Here is a 17,368-nt window from a genome sequence, read left to right as displayed (position 1 = left end):
AAGCTTGACATAGTGCACATAAAATACACCTGATTTTCAACTCCCCGATGCTTTCATGAATGTTGCACTGATTATTTTTTTAGCATCTAAACCTTTAATCAGCAATAGCTACGAAGAATTTTTTGGTTCTCTTAGTGTTTGAATTACAAAGTTGGCACTGTTCAGGAATATATTAATTTTAAGCTGAAGACAACCACATTTATACCAACCAACCCTGCCCAATAGTACAGCCTCCCCTTCTCCACTCCCCCCGCCCCCAAAAAGGTTTACGCAACCATCTCCACCCTCACGGGCTGTATGTTCTTACCCCACCACTACCTGGCTGCACAGGCACATAACTGCCAATTCCAGGAACTGAATAAAATCAAATGAACAACCAGCCTAGTCTAACTGCTTTGTTAATTGAAGCAAACTAATTAATGCTAAATTCAGGATAAGGATTTGCAATATAGCTACACAGAAGGAAAGCTTCACTTAAATGACTGTGAGCTCTTTGAATAGTATTCTCCAAAATCTGTCACACATCACAGCGCCCCATTTTAAAAAGAAATAATTCCATTTATTAGAACTTCTTTCTCAAGAAACTTTCAACATACTGCAGTACCATCTAATTCTTACTTGTACCATTGGCAGACCTCCACTGTTGCCACAGGTAAGAAAGATCCTTCATTGCAGCCTGCTTTGCCAACCTGCAGGTGAAGGCTAGAAGGGAGAGAAGGTCAAGAGGATCAGCACTTTCCTTCACAGGAGCTGCAATAGGGTTGTCTAATTATTTGACAGGAATGACAGGAAAGAAACAAAGAGAGTACAGATATACAAACAGTGCTTAGTGCACTTCTGATTAAATAATGCAAGAAATAAATTTTGCTACCCAAAAGACAGGCTATATTAAGCATGTCATATTTTAGACATTTAACAGTCATCTGTGAATCATGAGCAGTCTCTTTGTGGTATTACACACTGCCAATCTATCATCTTTACAATATATAACCTATAACCTTTGTACTCCTGACAGAGCACAGGTAGGTCCGTAAGTACATGAACTGGATGCCCTTTCTTCATATTACTCACTACTGCATATAGAGCAGGAAGCATACTGCTTAACATGATACAGGGAACAGACTATGGTAGGAGTTCAGAGACAGCCTATTGTGAAGACAGTGAAACTCTCTTAATTTCAAATTCTTCCAGTGAACTGTGGCCTCTTATGTACATTCATTTTCCAGTAAGGGTGCTAACACCTTCAGTTCAGTAAAAAATATGCAATTATTTCCCTGCACTTGTCAGGAAACAGGAGGAGAAAATTGTTTATGTCTGAGAAGCATTTGTGTTCCATGTCATCTAGAGCTGGAGTAACTCTCCACTTCTTAATGAGACATATTTTAATATACATTGCTATTTTAGCTAGGCCCTCTGAAATACTATCACAAAACATCCTACTTTCATTGCTCTCCAAACAAACGTGTCATTAGGTAAATCTTACTTTACCCATTTAGACATTACAGCTACAGCTGTCATGCTTGTAACAATTGCTAGGAATATCATCTTTGTTATATGAAGCCAGGCAAGCTGAACTAGTCAAGTTGAACTACTATTGAATTGCATGTAAAAGAACAAAAGAGAGCACTCAACTCAAATGTGTTACAAAAAAAAATCTTATTTAGATGTCTTAAAAAATACAAGGCGCATTTTATAAAATCAAATATCTATCCATCAAAACTTTGTTGTATATCCCCATATAAGATCATGTACTGGCAAATGTTAAGTAACAGTGGATAATCTCAACTAACATTTTTTCCCAGTTCTAGCTGATAAGATCAGCTTGTCAACTCAAATAGGATAACTTTATAGGTTTTTGCTATGTTAGTATTTACAGCACAGTAACTTGGAAAACAATATATAAATTATAATATACCAAAGATAATAAGCAATCTAATCCAAGATGGTGAAGTGGATTCTCTTCTACTTCTTTCTACAGCTTCAAATGATGTTCAGTGTAAGCAGGTAGACAGAGCAAGGTCCTATACAGACAATCTGTTCAGATGCATAATAGATTACAGTTACAGTAACACAAAACAGATTTTTCTAGCAATTAAAAATACTAACAATACTGTATAATATTCCAGAGACATTTTGCTTTTTAGCAACTTTTATATTCAACAAGAATGTCTTCAGCCTCACTTCTAGGTCAGCAGCATTTTTGCACAGCATCTGAAATGTCTTTTTTTTTTCCCCCCGGTTTCCCAGGAAGATTTATCTGCTTACGATTTCTACATGAAATAAGCACTGTCAGTTCCAAATTCCACACTTCAATGTAATTAAAATGCAGAGGTGTTTCATGAGACTTTCTTGTAAAAGTCTATTGTCACTCACACCCTTTCATCAGTAATAACAAAAGTTCACTTTTCTAAGATTAAACTCAGTAGGTAGATTTATTGGTCCTACTTGAGTTTGAAGAGTAAGAATTTGATTTCTTGAGGTACTTGCTTGATGAGAGAGACACTTGCATCCTCTGTGTAGTTCGCACACTTCGGCAAAGAAGAGCATACTTAAGGTTGTCTCTGAAGTCTTTTGAAATGTAATAGTAGATGAATGGATCGATACCACTATTCAAAGCGGAAAGACACAGCGCAGTTATGTACCACACATACAGATGGCTCTGGCTGTAGGCTTTGAGGAGTGAATAGTGCACAATAATCAGCACATTGCTAGGTGTAAAACAGATGAGATACATGGACAGGACAACAACAATGAGTTTGATTGCTCTTTTTCGTTTCTTCCCAGTGCTTACATCTATGATGGAAGCGCTCAGGGTCTTAATCATTAGAATGTATGCAACAGCAGTGATGATAGCTGGGATTAAGAAGAGTCCAATTGCAAGTGAGAGGAAATAACTGAACATATCATGAGCTGAAACATTTTCAGGCAACACATCATGGCAGGTTGTGATGTTAAGATTTGAAATATATGCTGTCTGATTAACAAGATACAATGGTATGTTGCCCAACAAAATCAGTATCCAGATAGCAATGGAGATGCCCAAAGCAATTTCTGACTTCTTTTTTGAATTCACTATGGGGTTCACTACAACCCAATACCGTTGTACACTGAGACATGTCATGAAAAGGATGGAACAGTACATATTTCCATAGAAAAACCCAACAAATACTTTGCAGAGACCTTCACCAAATAGCCAGTTATTGCCATTTAGATGGTATGAAATCTTCAGTGGGAACCAGACAACAAAAAGAAGGTCTGCCAATGCCAAGTTAATCATGTAAATCACAGCTGGATGTTTCTTCTTTGTTCGGAAAAAAAAGACCCAGAGGGCTATGGCATTGCTCGGCAAGCCAATTATAAAGACAAGTATATAAACAATGGGAATAAAAACTGTAGTCAGCTTTCCTGTGAGGACTTCTGCTACAAATTCATCCACCTCGTATAACTCTTCAGAATTATTTGCATTTGGAACCTTATAGCCAATGAAACTTCTTCCTTTTGGTTTGCTGGAGCCATTGTTCTCTAAAATGAAAAAAAAAAAAAAAAAGTTGTTATTGGTGTTGAAGTGCAGACTTTTTGCGCTTTTAAAAAATAAACTAGATACAGCGATCTGATCTGAACATTTACAGACAGTCTCATCAGCAGAAAAATTAAGACTGATATTCAAACACTTGATGATTTATCTTCCCTTTCTTTTAAATGTATTAACCAAAGGACCACCTTTATCCCTTCAAGAATTCAAGGATTCTACCAGAAACCAAAACATTTCTCCATGTCACCAGTGATATTAAAAATTCCTTGTTAAAAGTGCCGTGTTAAAAGGCTCCTACCACCTGAACAGTTACAGTCGAAACTGCTTCAACTACCCCAGGGCACCATTAGCTTTTCACACAGAAGTGCCAGATCACCTGAGTGCTGGGTCACAGCAGGCTAATTTAACTGCAGCAGAAGCTTTGCCAGTTTAGATGGCCCAAAAATCAGGTATGCAGTTAAAAAAGAACATACTACCTTCAGACAAGCTAAAACTGGAATACAGAATGCCATGTCCAAAGCCATGCACAAATAGTCTCCAGGGCATGCCACACATTACAGTGTATCCAGACAGAAATTTGAACACACTATCTCTGTGCATGAAGTTGCAATGCAGTTCTCATGTGGGATCTCCTTCAGCAGAGTCACTCCCTATGATTTTTACAGTTTCAGGTGGTAGCGCTGACACCTAAGATTGCTTCATACACAAACTGCTGTCACTACAAGCTTTGCTCTGCCCCTTTTTGAATGCTGTGGGAGCTTACAAACTGTATGGGTGAGACAGGTGCTCCTGCCTCGAGTCCTGTAGGACAGACTTTGAACAGCCCGGTTCAGAACCCCTGCACACACAGCACAGTCCTCCTCTGCTAACAGGCTAAACTGCACAAGCAATATCCTGGAATCCTCACCATTCTGAAAAGTCAGACATTCACCTATTGGCATCCATTCCACACAGCTAAACTGTATGAACATGGAAGCTGACTGGTTTAGGGAGGACTATTTCTAAACTTTCTATCAATATTTGTGGACTTGTTTAGCCAAAGCCCCCCAACTGTAATATAAAAAGAGTCTTTTTGAGTGCGGGAACAGTGAGCAGCCATGAACAATGCTGAAGCACAGCCTGCTCCTTTGTTAAAAATTAATTAATACAGTTCCAAATGAAAAAATGTTTCCACCTTACATTTTAAAGAATTCTTACACAATATGTAAATACACAAGTGTGTGTTTCTCAGTATAGATTCTGCAAGGCAGTCCACTTTAGATGGCTGTTCCTTTCAAATTATAACTGCAAAAGTCTGATGTATGGCATTTGATTCCTGTCTAGACTCTGCAACCTTCTGATAATGCATACAAAAATATTGACACTCTTCAGAATTTTGAATTAAGTTAACTTTAATTCACTTGAGCACTTGAAGATCTCCAGACCTAGGCAGCCTTCTCTGGAAAACTGAGATGCAAGGTAACTTTTTGCCTGTACAATGACATGGACAAATCTTCGCAGTAGACTGCATGAAGACAGATGCTTAAATTATACTAAGAAAACTACCATCCTAAAGAAAATTAATTCAAATGCCAAATAGTCATTTTGGTCTATATGTGGTGTAATTACAACAAACAAAGCAGAATTATAAAAATTCTCCATTCAGACATTCAAGCCTCATGATCACATCAGCAATACTGTTCACTGTACTGCAAAAGTTAATTATAATGCAGCAATCCTAGTTCCCTATGCTGAGCTATGAATAGGAGAACCCATAAAACCACCCTAAAGGACATAGCTTACAGATACCAGACACTGAAGTGATAATGAGCTAAGCAATGCTGATTTTCTTAGGCTCACAGCTTAGCTGAGAAAGATCCTGGGAGATGCTTGGAAGCAGACCTTACAGACTAAATTGACAGCAGTGATCAGGACACAGTAATAAAATGCACCATACAGCGCCATGTTAAGTACCTGTCCATCAGAAAGTGGTCGATACCATCAAATTCCAGTCATGCTATTTTTATTCTATTCCAAAGACTCAAATTATTGTAGAGAACTAGAAGAGTAAATACTACCACTTTGTTATTACTAAAGTTTTGTGATCAGATATAAAACAATGCTTTGCAATTGAAGTTCAGAGGTTAGGTAGGAAAAAAAAGCCTCATCAAAAAGTCCTGAAGTGTTAGTGTGAGACAGTACAGTAAGAGGTACGCTAAAGTGGATGCACAGATACCTGAACCACAGACAGGACTTTGTACTGCAAGAGCGTCAGCATAGAGACAAAGGTTTGTTTTATTCTACTTTGTAAGACAGAGTGATTTCACAGACCAAGTCTTGTTTTTATGCTGACTTTTATTCGAGTCTCAAAACATACTTTTTTCAGTCCAACTAGCAACCTATACATATAAGGAGACAGTGTCCTGTTACCCTGCAGTTAACACTCCCTCACTGAGCAACCAATCCTTTGTTAGGTATGTGCATTTCTACATCCTTTCCTTACTCATTCACCACTTGCCGTTTTCCATAACAATCGAGCTCTTTTCCAGAAGAGTTTCACCCTGCTTGACTCATGTACAGAGAATGCAGTTGACTTGCTAATCTGCCCACGGGAAAAGCGTTACTCTCTCCTCCCACAAAAGACTGTTTCAACAGCTTTGCCATTTGTCCAGAAGATATAACCCACTACATACCAAACACAGGATTATGCCTACCCTGCAGACACAGAAGTGACAGCAGCATAGAGTATCCAAAAATTAACTAGTTTACTCGTGGTAGTAATACTCCAAACAGGACTAAATTTAAGATTATTCTGGGTTTTGGATCTTTAACCTCTCTCCCTCTTCTCCGAGAATTCCAAATTCCTTACTCCGCCCAGGTCAGACAATTAGGCTATTAAATGGCAGCTTGATTCAGGAACTCCGCTCTGAAGAACACAATTTGCAGTTACCTATTATCAATCCCTTGAGAAAATATGACGTATGCTTGGATTCAGCACGTATACAACGTATATCCTATGCTTGGTTTCAATATTTGCACAATCTTTACGCATATGATTTTGTTAGGTAAATAAGCCCGGTAAATGGAATATGGTAGGACACAGTGAAAAGGTATGCACAGATATGGCAATGGGGTTTATTATAAAACGTGGCAAAAAGTTAACTTTAAGTAGTGAAATATTAATATAGTTTAGGCTTTTTTCCTCAAACTGCACTTACGTTTAACAAGCAATAGCACAGACTAAAAAATTTAAAAAGAATCCTAGCTTCTTAGATCAGGGAAAAAAGAAACCAAGAACATGGTCTTTAAAGATTTTTCATGTTTATCGCAAGGGGAGGCAGGAAGCGGACTATAAGAAGGTTGGACAGGGGCATTTTACAAGGCCACTAAGTGACAGGACCAGATGAAATGGTTTTAAATGGAAAGAGAGCACATTTAGACTACAAGGTAGGAAGAAATTCTTTATGTGAGGGGGGTGAGGAGCTGGAACAGGTTGTCCAGAGAAGTTATGGATGTCCCATGCGCGCCAGTGTTCAAGGCCAGGCTAGACGGGGCTCTAAGCAACCTGGTCTAGTGGAAGCTGTCCCTGCCCGGGACAGAGGGGAAGGGGTTGGAACTAGATGGGAGCTTTTCGGTCCCTTTCAAGCCAGACCGTTCCACAATTCTCTACAAGGCGAGCGAAGCCAAGCCCCACGCGTCCCACAAGCCCTGAGAGGGCTGCTCGCCGCGTCCGGCTGCTCGCCCGTGAAGCGCTCCCTGACGGCCGGGGAGCCCTGCCCGCGGGTCCCGGCGGCCACACTGCCACCCGCACGAGCTTTCCGACCCTCTCCGCTCCGGGCTCCCCGAACCCCAGACAGGCCAGACACCTGCCTCGCCAAGCGCCGCGCCGTGCCCCCGCCCGCGGCTGACGGGCGGCTGAGCCCGCCGGGGGTGCCGCGCTGGCCGCCCCGCCGATGCCAGCCGAGCTGGCAGCTCACGCCGCTCCGCTCACCTTCAGCAGTGGCGGCAGCTCGCAGCAGCACACAGAACAGCAGCACCAGGCACAACCCACAGCGTGCAGTCATCTCCCCGCTCCGGCCGCCGCCACTCCGCCCGCGCTCCCGGCCAGTTTCACCTGATACCTGAGCGGGGCGGGACGGAGGGCGCGGCCGGGCCTCGGACCAGCCCCGTGGCGGGCGGGGCCAGCCTGGGCCCTTCCCTCTCGGCGGAGGGTGGCGGCGCTGTCCCCGAAATGGTGGGAGTCGTTCGCCGCTGGCTCCGACTAGCCCAGCGCGAAATGGCGGGTGCGCCGCAGCCCCCGCAGGCTGTTGGTCACCGTCAGGCCGCGCCTGGCAACCGCTCAGCCGCTGAGGGGCGGAGCAGCTCCGGAGGTCCCGTCTTACCCTGCTCGCCCTGCGCCCGCGGTTGCCCGTCCCCGAGCCCGCCGGTGGGCCCTGCCCGCGGGGGCTGCGCTGTTAACGGCCCCTGACTGCCCAGTACAGCCAAGCGGCGCGCTGCAGGAGCGGTCCGTGCCAGGCTGCTGCTGGAGCAGGGCAGGATTGTTCTGGGTCACACCGGCAGGGCCCAGCCGCGTTTAATGGGGGTGTGTAACTTCGGCTGCCTCGTAACACACTGTGTTGTGCCTTCCAAGTTTCTTCCGTGCTATAAAATCACAGAATCGTGGAATCTCTGAACAGGGCAGGTTGGAAAAGGTCATAGAAAGGCATCTCATCTAGGCTCCCTGCCCAAGCAGGGTCCTCTGGGAGTGCATTACTCAGGATTTTGTCCTGTCCAGTGAGCTTTTGAATACTTCTGGAGAAGAAGACTTCACACCTTCTCTGGTCAATCTCTTCAGTGCTCTGTCACCCTCACAGTAGAGAAGTTCTTGCTCATGTTCATGTGGAATGTCCTGTGCATCAGTTTTTGCCTGTTACATCTCTTCTGTTGCTTGACACAACTGTGAAAAGCGTGGTCCATCTTCTTGACAGCCTCCCTTCAGATCATTAAAAACATTGATGAGCATTGTGTTGTCAGCAAGTTCTCTGAGGAGGCATCTGGCCCTTCATCAAAGTCATGGATAAGCACGTCAAACAGCACTGGGCCCAGATATGTCATATATGTGTTACATGTGTCATATGACAGGCAGGAAAAAGTCTAATTGCTGCTTAACCCCCAAGCATTGTGGTACTACGCTGTCATGAACCAGTAAGAAAGATTAAGTAAGATGTTTTCACTTGGCAGCTTCACTTAAGCTTAGAATACACCAACTTCCCTTTGGTTTTGCAAATAGGGATTTCAGGAACAAAATTAAGCACAAAGTAATGTCATCAGTGTTTTCTGTTTATCTGCACAGATATGAATTTTGAACATTTTCATGGTCATCAAATCAAGCACACTGCTTCCCAAATTCCAGAATTAAAAGCATGTGTTCAACCCTGGTTGGTTCACACCTACAGTCAGAAATGCTCTCTCTGCCTTATTCTGCAAAATGCTCTGTGTGCAAGCAGTGATAAAATTGTCTTCTTTTCCCCTTTTTTGAATGAGCATTATATTTATATGCATATACTCTGTGGTTCTGGTTTTACATGGTTCTGAAAGAGAATAAATATTTTTGGTTTTGTCTTTCTGTGGTGGTCATGAGATACAGTTGGGAGTAGATGTCTGGGAATACATGGCACTGGGAAGTTTTGGGTGTCAAAATTGACATTAAGGGCCTCTTGGTTTTGAGCCTTTGTTATAAATTACTGCATGCTTAAAACACACTTTCTGTTTGTCTTCTACACAAGTTCCTGTTTGTCACCCACACAGTTTATGGATTTCTCATCTAAGTCCCAGCCTTCTAGCTAAACACTGGGAAAGTCATAGCCCATCCCTCCAGCCTACCTCCCTGTCTCACTTTCAGTGCCATTTTATTTACTTTACTATTATAAACCACTTCATAGGCATTTAATCCTGCTTTTAATCACCTTGTACAGTGAGCTGTAGTCTTCTCATTTGGCTTTTTATTTAGCCTCCCTTTACTAGTCTCCAGAGTTTTTCCTCTCAGATCTCTATTACTAAGTCTTTCTCTCTCTCATCCACCAGCTATAGCTGGTACTCTCCTGCCAGTGCCCTGTTACAATTTTCATTCTTAGTACTCTCTTGATTTGTTCCATCCAGTCCATCTTTTTGTCCCCTTTACATTCAGAGCAGACAGCTCTTTCTCTCTCTCTCTTGGATCAAGCAACAGTGGAAGGAACTAAGCACATGTGAGAAAAGTATTTATTGCTGTTGCTAAGTAAAATGTGTTCCCAGCTGTCCCATGACAGACCATGACAGGAGAAGCCCTGTGGCTGTGTGTAGAAGCACGTGTCACTGCAAGTGCATCTTCTGGAAATGTAGCTCTGGACTTTGCTCCAGGTGAGTGTAAGGAAACGATTCCAGCATAGGTTTGTAATTTGTCTAGTTTCTTGTAGAGGTCTCAGAAACGTGTAATTGATGGGAAGATAACTTCCTTCAAATTTTTATATTAATATAAAATCATTAGATTCTCAAACAATTAAAAATGGAGCTTATAAAAGGGAATGTCAGGAGACTTTAATATCAGAGAACGCTATCAACCTTTCTTATAAGAGAGACCTTATTGCTGCCTTATGTAGAAGGGGTTTTTGAGAAAGGTGGGGAGAAGCATTTTACCTGTAGTGATAGGACAATGGCTAACATGTTTAGCTAAAAAGAAGGTAGATTTATATAAGAGATAAGGAAAGAGATTCTTTACTGTGAGAGTGGTGGGACAGCAGCCAAGAGACATTGTGGATAGGGCATTTCTGGAAGAGTTCAAGGCCAGGTTGAATGGGGCTTTGAGCAACCTGGTCTTATAAAAGGTGTCCCTGCCCATGGAATGGCATTGTACCAGATGATCATAAAAGATCTCTTCCAACACCAATTACTCTATGATTCTATAGCAAACTAATGGTCTTTGGCACTTGTAAGCAGTTCCTGCAGTCTGTGCAGTGCCAGCCAGGCTTTTGTTCTGATTTCGTTCTACTCAATTTATTGAGAAATTAGAGTTCTTAGTTTGCACTTTCAGAAGGCATAATATTTGTTATGAAGATTCCCCACATATAGTCTACAGATCAGTTCTTCCTCGAGACTTAAAAAATATTTAAGAGAAACTAGAAGTTGTCCTGCTCAAATCACTTCTCAACAGAGCAATGTCAAAACTTGTTTATTTTTAGATGTTTTTATTGAAGACAGCTGATTTGTCAAACCTATTTGCAGTCCTAGTGTGTCATTTATCAAACAGTTTGGAAAGAAAATTAACCATTTGTAAATAAACACAAAGCAACTGTGTTCTTGTTCACACTTGTTTATAATTGAGATAAGTACAAGTGCCACAGGAAAAGTAAGTATGTGACTGTAGAGGCTTATGAAACCTTTGTTCTCTGTCACAAACTGTGTTCCAAATTTTCTTGGGTTTTCTATGTAATTTGCTTTTTCTGTTACATATTTGTTTATATCTGTGTTTGTCTGTGTACACACACACATATATATAAAATACATATATATGTATATATAAATATAAAAATACACATATACTCCTATGTTATATTATAATGAATTGGGAAAAATCATCTTTAATACAGTGACTTGAAGGGAGGTTTGACCTTGCACATTATTGCTTATCAAAGCATACCCAAAGCCCACAAAAGGTAAGTGAACAGCAGCTCATAATTCCCTGCTCTGTCAATGTTTGTTTGGAGCATGTTGTCATGAGAGTCTCATGCACCTTGGGACAAAGGCCATTTCTGAAATGTACCCTCCCTTGCACTTTGAGTAGCTGGTGAGTGTGGTTTTAACACAGCTCAGCACACAGGCTCCAAAGAGGACCCTCTGTGATATACTCCTTGGGCCTTGAGTAATTTTAGCAGCATGGTGATGTCATGTAATCATGGAGATATATTACTGTCAAAGATAATTGTTACCCCTTTAGTAATTGAGAAATGAACGTGGTGTCATTGCAAGGCACTTGTCAGTACTCGTGAAGTGTGTGCTAGAATAAATGCGTGGGAGCATTTTTATTATGTAGGGTTTGTCGTGCGTACTTTATGGCTCCATGGGAGTTTCTGAATTCAGATGGCAAATATGTTTTTAGTGTGTGGCTTATTTTAATTATATGGTATGTCTGTTGGGGGAGAAGATAAGGGATAGTTGTTTGTGCCTTGTATCTGACACAAATATATGGATTTTTTTTTTTTTAAGGAGCAAGAAGAATTTGGTTTTGGAAGGGAGAAGAAATAAAAATGCCCTAACTTTAAAAATCAGTATGTCTTGTAGGGCTCGCACAGCACTTAAAATATCCTTCAAAGAATGTGGCCAGTGCAAGTGTTCTTGGAGGGAGAGTAAAGGTTGGGTCAAATGAAACAATGTCAAGAATTTAATTTTAAAAACTAATGTAATTTTGGATTCAGAAGAGCTGATGCATTATCTCTCAGTGCTTTAGCCTGCCCTCAGGCTAGCCACCTGTCTTCTTGGAAACTTAGGGGAGTACCTAATGTACTCAGTTCTCAGGAATGTAGAATCATGCTACGATGGTTCTTGCTTGGTGCCTAGTAATTTTGAAAATCCACACCAGTGCGGATATGTTCTGGTGATGAAACTGATGGCTCAGTTTAGCTTGGTTAAATATGTTTGGTAATGTATTTGTGGAACTGACTGCCATAGCTAGTATGTCTGCCCTCCGACTGCCCTCTGCCACCGGGCTGGGGAGGTCTGTGTGTGACCTCACATGCATTATGTGATAAGGTTGCTTTCAGTGGGAGATGAGATGAATTAATTTCGAGAGCAAGTTAAACAATTTTTGGTTTGACATTTCCTTCAATAAAGAATGTTCTGCTCTCTCAACTATCCTGGCTGCATACACTGAATCCATGACTAAATTAAATAGTTGTTTAAATTTCTCAAAGGCCCTAATGGCGGTTGCTAATTCAACGATTTGAGGAATCCCTTCAACTGCTTGAACATCACACTCCCACTTCCGAGTGTTCGGATTTCTCCAGGTCATCACAGATTTGTGTGACCTCCCAGAACATCAGTAAAAACAGAGCCTTGAGTGGTGGCTTACTTTTTAAAGAATTTGGGACCAGATGAAACATTTATTTGAGTAATTTGTGTTTTGGATAATGAGTTGAAATTTGGCTGGGATAACTGTCAAGAGGAATTGGAGATATTCGTTTGTCTGGAGTAGAGTTTCTAATTCGTTACGTTTCAGTGCTAAATAAATGCATGCGAGGTCACACCCAGCAAGGGTCTGGACACAGGTTCTGGCCTTAGTAATAAGTTGGGTCATTAGCTCTTGAGGAGTAGTTATGGTTTTCTTTGGTTGGTGGGGTAAAAGCAACCACTCAATAATTAATAATTGGGTTACAGAGGAAGAGTCCCATTGAAAAAGAAGACCATGGAACTGGGGGGACTTACCAAGGACCGCAAACTGGAAGGGTGAAATTGGATCCATGCAATGAGCTTGATGAGTTGAGATTGCATGCGCTACTTTCTGGAGGGTGTTACGGGCTTCGGGGGTGATGATGTGTTGTGAGTCCAGGTTATTGTCTTCTTGCAACAGGTCAAAAAGAGATGCTAGTTCTTCAGTAGTCAGTCCTAACAGGGATTAGATCCAATTGATGGAACCACACAATTGTTGTAGATCTCTCAGTGTTTGGGGGTCATCTTTGATGGCATTGTTTTGAGAGATGATGGTCTGTTCACCAGTTAAAAACCTGAGGTATTCCCATAGACAAGTGTGTTGGATTTTTTCTGGAGCGATCTTGAAACCCACTTCCTCAATGGCTGTGACAGTCGTTTTAATTATGGAATTGAAATAAGTCTTTGAATAGATTAAGATGTCATCCATGTAAAGAAGGACAACAGCTTCTGGGAAGACTTTTCATATCAGTGATAAGATTCTGGTAACGAACATTTGGCACAACACGGGAATTTTTCATTCCCTATGTAAAGTACGCTATTGATATCTTTTAAAGGGGGCTTGATGGTTGACTGATGGGACTGAAAAGGCAAATCTGGGAACATCCCTGGGGTGGAGCGGAATATTAAAGAAACAGTCCTTGATATCCAGGACTGTGAGTTGCCAGTCCCTGGGGAGCATGGAGGGTGAGGGGAGACCTGGCTGTAAAGGACCCATATCTTCCAGGATTCATTGATCTTGCAGAGGTCCTGGAGCAGTCTCCACTTGTTTTTACCTGGTTTCTTTATAACAAAAACAGGGGTGTTCCAAGGACTAGTGGATGGTATAATGTGCCCTTTGGATAATTGCTTGTCAGCTAGTAATTGGAGCGCCTCAAGTTTGTCTTTTGTGAAGGGCCACTGATCCACCCACACTGGTTTGTTGGTCTTCCAGACAAGTGGTGGAATGGCGTACTCCACAGTGGCCCCAACTAGAAATCCCAGGTTGGTTGTGGGATTTCTAGCCTCGCCCCCACTGGGATAAAACATGTCTGCCCAATAATGTGATGTTGCTTGGTACTATAAAAGATCTCACTGTAGCAATTTGTCCCTCTGGCCTTTCCACATTGATAAGATTTTTGCTCCTCAGGGAGGTGACAGATCCTCTGATCCCAGAAATTGTGCCACTGGGGGACACCAACTTCCAGTCATCTGGCCATTTGGATTGTGGAATGAGGGTGACATCAGCCCCAGTGTCAGCCATTCCTGTGATAGAAAGAGTCTTTCCTCTATAAGACATGGCAATGCAAACCTTTGGCTTTTCCCTGTCGAGAACATGAGAAAGGTAAGTGTCATAATGATCTAAGTAATCTTGCCCATTTAATACATAACATTTGGGCAAAGGGTGTGATCTTGGTTAAAGTGAAAGGTGGGTTAGTAGAGATGATTGAAACAGTCACCTCTTGACCAGGATCACCTGAGACAATTTCTGGGATGATGTAATATTGTTGGGTGTATGAATAATATCTCCTATTAGCAGTACTTGGGTGGGACTCTCACCTAGGCTAGGGTCGAGGTATTCTACAGGTACCCTTACAACATTTTCGTTGTTGAGCATCGCGTACAGAGACCTGTATAAAACATGACTTGTTGATTGATTTTATTGGTTGGTTTGCCAGAAAAAGTGGAGTTCCTCTGAGTGATCTCTTTCCTCTGAAATGTACTGTCCGGGAATTGGGTCTCCTGGATGGTGGGGAAACTGGGGTGATACAACCTTCCACTTCTTGTCATGGGGTGGGGTCGTGTCGTGCTGTGCAGTCCATTTCCCGGCCAGTACTGTGGACAATAATCTCTGGATGACTTAAACACAGGGTGAGGACAGTGTGCTCAGATGTGCCCCATCTGCCCACAGTTAAAACACCTGATATTGTTCTGTGTTGCCAGTACTTCCCCCACCCCTGTACTGACTGCTAAGGCAACAGTGTGTTCAAGATAAGTTACCTTTGAGCAGCCTTCTACCATCTGATGAATCATTGATTCCAGATCCTGAGGTAGTGTTCTTAATAACTTTTTACATTTGGAGTTGGCATTATTGGCTGCCATTTTTCTCAGGAGTTCCTCCCCAGCCTCTGTGTTATCTATCTGCTTGTCTATAGCATCCTTTAACCTGTCAATGAACTTGATAAAAGATTCATCAATGCCCTGTGGGATGGCAGAAAAGTTCCACTGGGGGGCATTGCCATCTGGTATTTTGAGTAATGCTGAGCAAGTGGCATTTTTGATGTCATGTAAAACAGGAAAGGGTAGATTGGCCTGAATGAAGTATCAAATTCATTCTCCCCTGACAAGGTGTCTGTGGCATCTTTTGCATCTCCGTCTCCCACCTCATGCTTTGCAATTATTGGTTTTAGCAATTTTTTCCTTTGTGTCTCCCATAACATAAATCCAGTGGGAGACAACAGGATCGTCATTAAATACCGAATGTTATGTTGTACCAATGTATGTCCCAAAAAAGTAATTTCAAGCACATTTTTGAAAGAGGGTGAGTTCCTTCCGTAGGCTTTTGTTGCCTTTCTCAGTTCTTTCACTTCAGTGTATGGTAGCTGTTCCTACATGGGATTCCTTCCCCTCCTTAAAATAACTGGTGCAACAAAGCGGTCTAAGTCTTGTGCTAAATCTAGATTCCCATCCTTCATGGCCTCTTTCCTAATCTGTGCCCAGCTCCCTCCTGGCCAGATGTTGTGGCCTGAGGTGTCACTGTCCTCGTCTTCTAAGGAGACGGGGAAGGACAGGCTGGGGTGTGAAGTCTCCTGTTGACCGGTAGAATTCAGTGGCGTGGACCTGTGAAGGCCAAAATGGCCACCTTCTGGCCAGGCCCACTTCCAGTCCCTGTGGCACAGGAACTGGAACTGGCAAGCATTGAAGGGGAGCAGTCTACATCAGGGGTGGGGCCACAATTGGCTTTTCAGGGGAAGGGGTGGGTCCCAACGCACACACCATCGCCTTCACGGGCAGGGAGGGACCCGACACAGGGGTGGAATGCAGTGACCGGGGATGGAGAAGTGGAATGGTGGGAAGGACTGAGTATGAGGGGAAACCACCATTTTGTGCCTTGGGACTTAAGATGGGGGTCACTGCCATGTGGCCAACACCATTATGTTCAATGAACACAGAGAAGAAGTAGGGTAAGGCGGTGTTGGATCAAGGTGGAGGTTAGGGCTTGGACTGGTGTGGCCAGTGCCAGCCCAAGAAAGGGACAGAGGGGGGCATGAGGTAGCAGGAGGCAGATGGTTCTCCTGTGCCTCGGGGCAGGTTCTACATCCTGGCCCATCTTTTGGGGAAGAGGAATTAGGGTTGGAGAGGGAGGAGGGGGCAACTGGGGAGAACCAGGGCCCCAACTTTCTCCCTTTTCCTTTACTAACTTAACAATAGCGTCAAACAGAGGATATACTCTCCCAACCTTAAGATTCCCGCTGCCCTGTTCCCCGTATGAACATTTCCCAGCCTTTCCCCAGAACCTAACAGAATGGACATCCTCCTGGGTAATTCCTGGCAAGCGTTTAAATAGAAAGTGAAGAAAAAACTTTAAATCTTTTTTCAAAAAAGAAACATCTCCCAACACCAGGGTTCTCTTAACTTGGATATTGATTTCCTACTGCACGATGGACAGTTTAATTCCCAAGATTGCCTTCCCATGAGATAAAAGTAGAACAGAAAAGAAGAGCTTGTGTGGGTACCTCCCCCAGCACCCAGCAGCACCCTAGCTGCAGCATTTACCGAGCAGAACACAAGCCAAAAGAAAGGGTCTCGTGGAGGTCTGTTAGTTCCAGGTGATCCTCTGGAGATGTCAGACTCCGCAGGATGTGCTCCAAGAAGATTGGTGACTGGCCAGTTGAAGGATGTCTCAGACAATCAAGATGATCTTCTTACAGAGCTGAAGTTCTGAGGTGACTGGTGGTCCAGGCACAAGGACTCATGGAGCCGAAGCACGCTGAAGATGCTCTCAGGGATCCTCCAGAAGAGGTCCCTGTTTGGGCGCCAGCTGCAGCTGCATGACAAATGTTGCCGGGATGGCCACCTTCTCAAGACCATGTTGCCCAAGAAGATAGATAGCCCAGCCAAGCATCAGATGCTCATACAGCCAGTTGTTGAGGTTAAACCAACAGAAGGAAGCAGGAGTGGCTCTTGTATTCCAGTGACTGTTTATTGACAGGTGCATTGAAGGGGTACAGGGACAGCAAAGAGGCCCAAACGAGGGAGAATCCAGGGTTTTTAACCAACCCAGAGTAGGAGGTGTATAACAACCTGAAGGCCAATGGGTGAAAAGACAAGGGGAGGTACAGAAGTGGGATCAGGGGACAACAACCAATGAGGGAACAGGGGAGGAGTGACAAAAATGTGGACCAATGGGAAGGTAGAGAACAATGAAATTTCCAGAAC

At 42.9% G+C, this 17,368-nt stretch overlaps 1 protein-coding gene across 1 annotated transcript; it reads right to left on the bottom strand.

Moving 5' to 3' along the window:
• Nucleotides 1-641: 641 nt before the first annotated feature.
• F2RL1 (F2R like trypsin receptor 1) lies at nt 642-7,638 on the bottom strand. The gene is made up of 2 exons (XM_054286538.1): nt 7,503-7,638; nt 642-3,522 (listed from the first exon to the last, which is right to left on the bottom strand). The coding sequence occupies exons 1-2, from the start codon at nt 7,573-7,575 to the stop codon at nt 2,420-2,422; spliced, it is 1,176 nt and encodes a 391-aa protein (XP_054142513.1). The 5' UTR covers nt 7,576-7,638; the 3' UTR covers nt 642-2,419.
• Nucleotides 7,639-17,368: the final 9,730 nt, after the last annotated feature.

The sequence above is a fragment of the Melozone crissalis genome, unplaced genomic scaffold, assembly GCF_028551555.1.
Source record: "Melozone crissalis strain CALT ecotype California unplaced genomic scaffold, PUWL_Pcris_2 ptg000005l_1, whole genome shotgun sequence".
Taxonomy (NCBI): domain Eukaryota; kingdom Metazoa; phylum Chordata; class Aves; order Passeriformes; family Passerellidae; genus Melozone; species Melozone crissalis.
The sequence above is the reverse complement of the archived record's forward strand: the minus strand, read 5'-3'. Positions and strand labels throughout refer to the sequence as shown.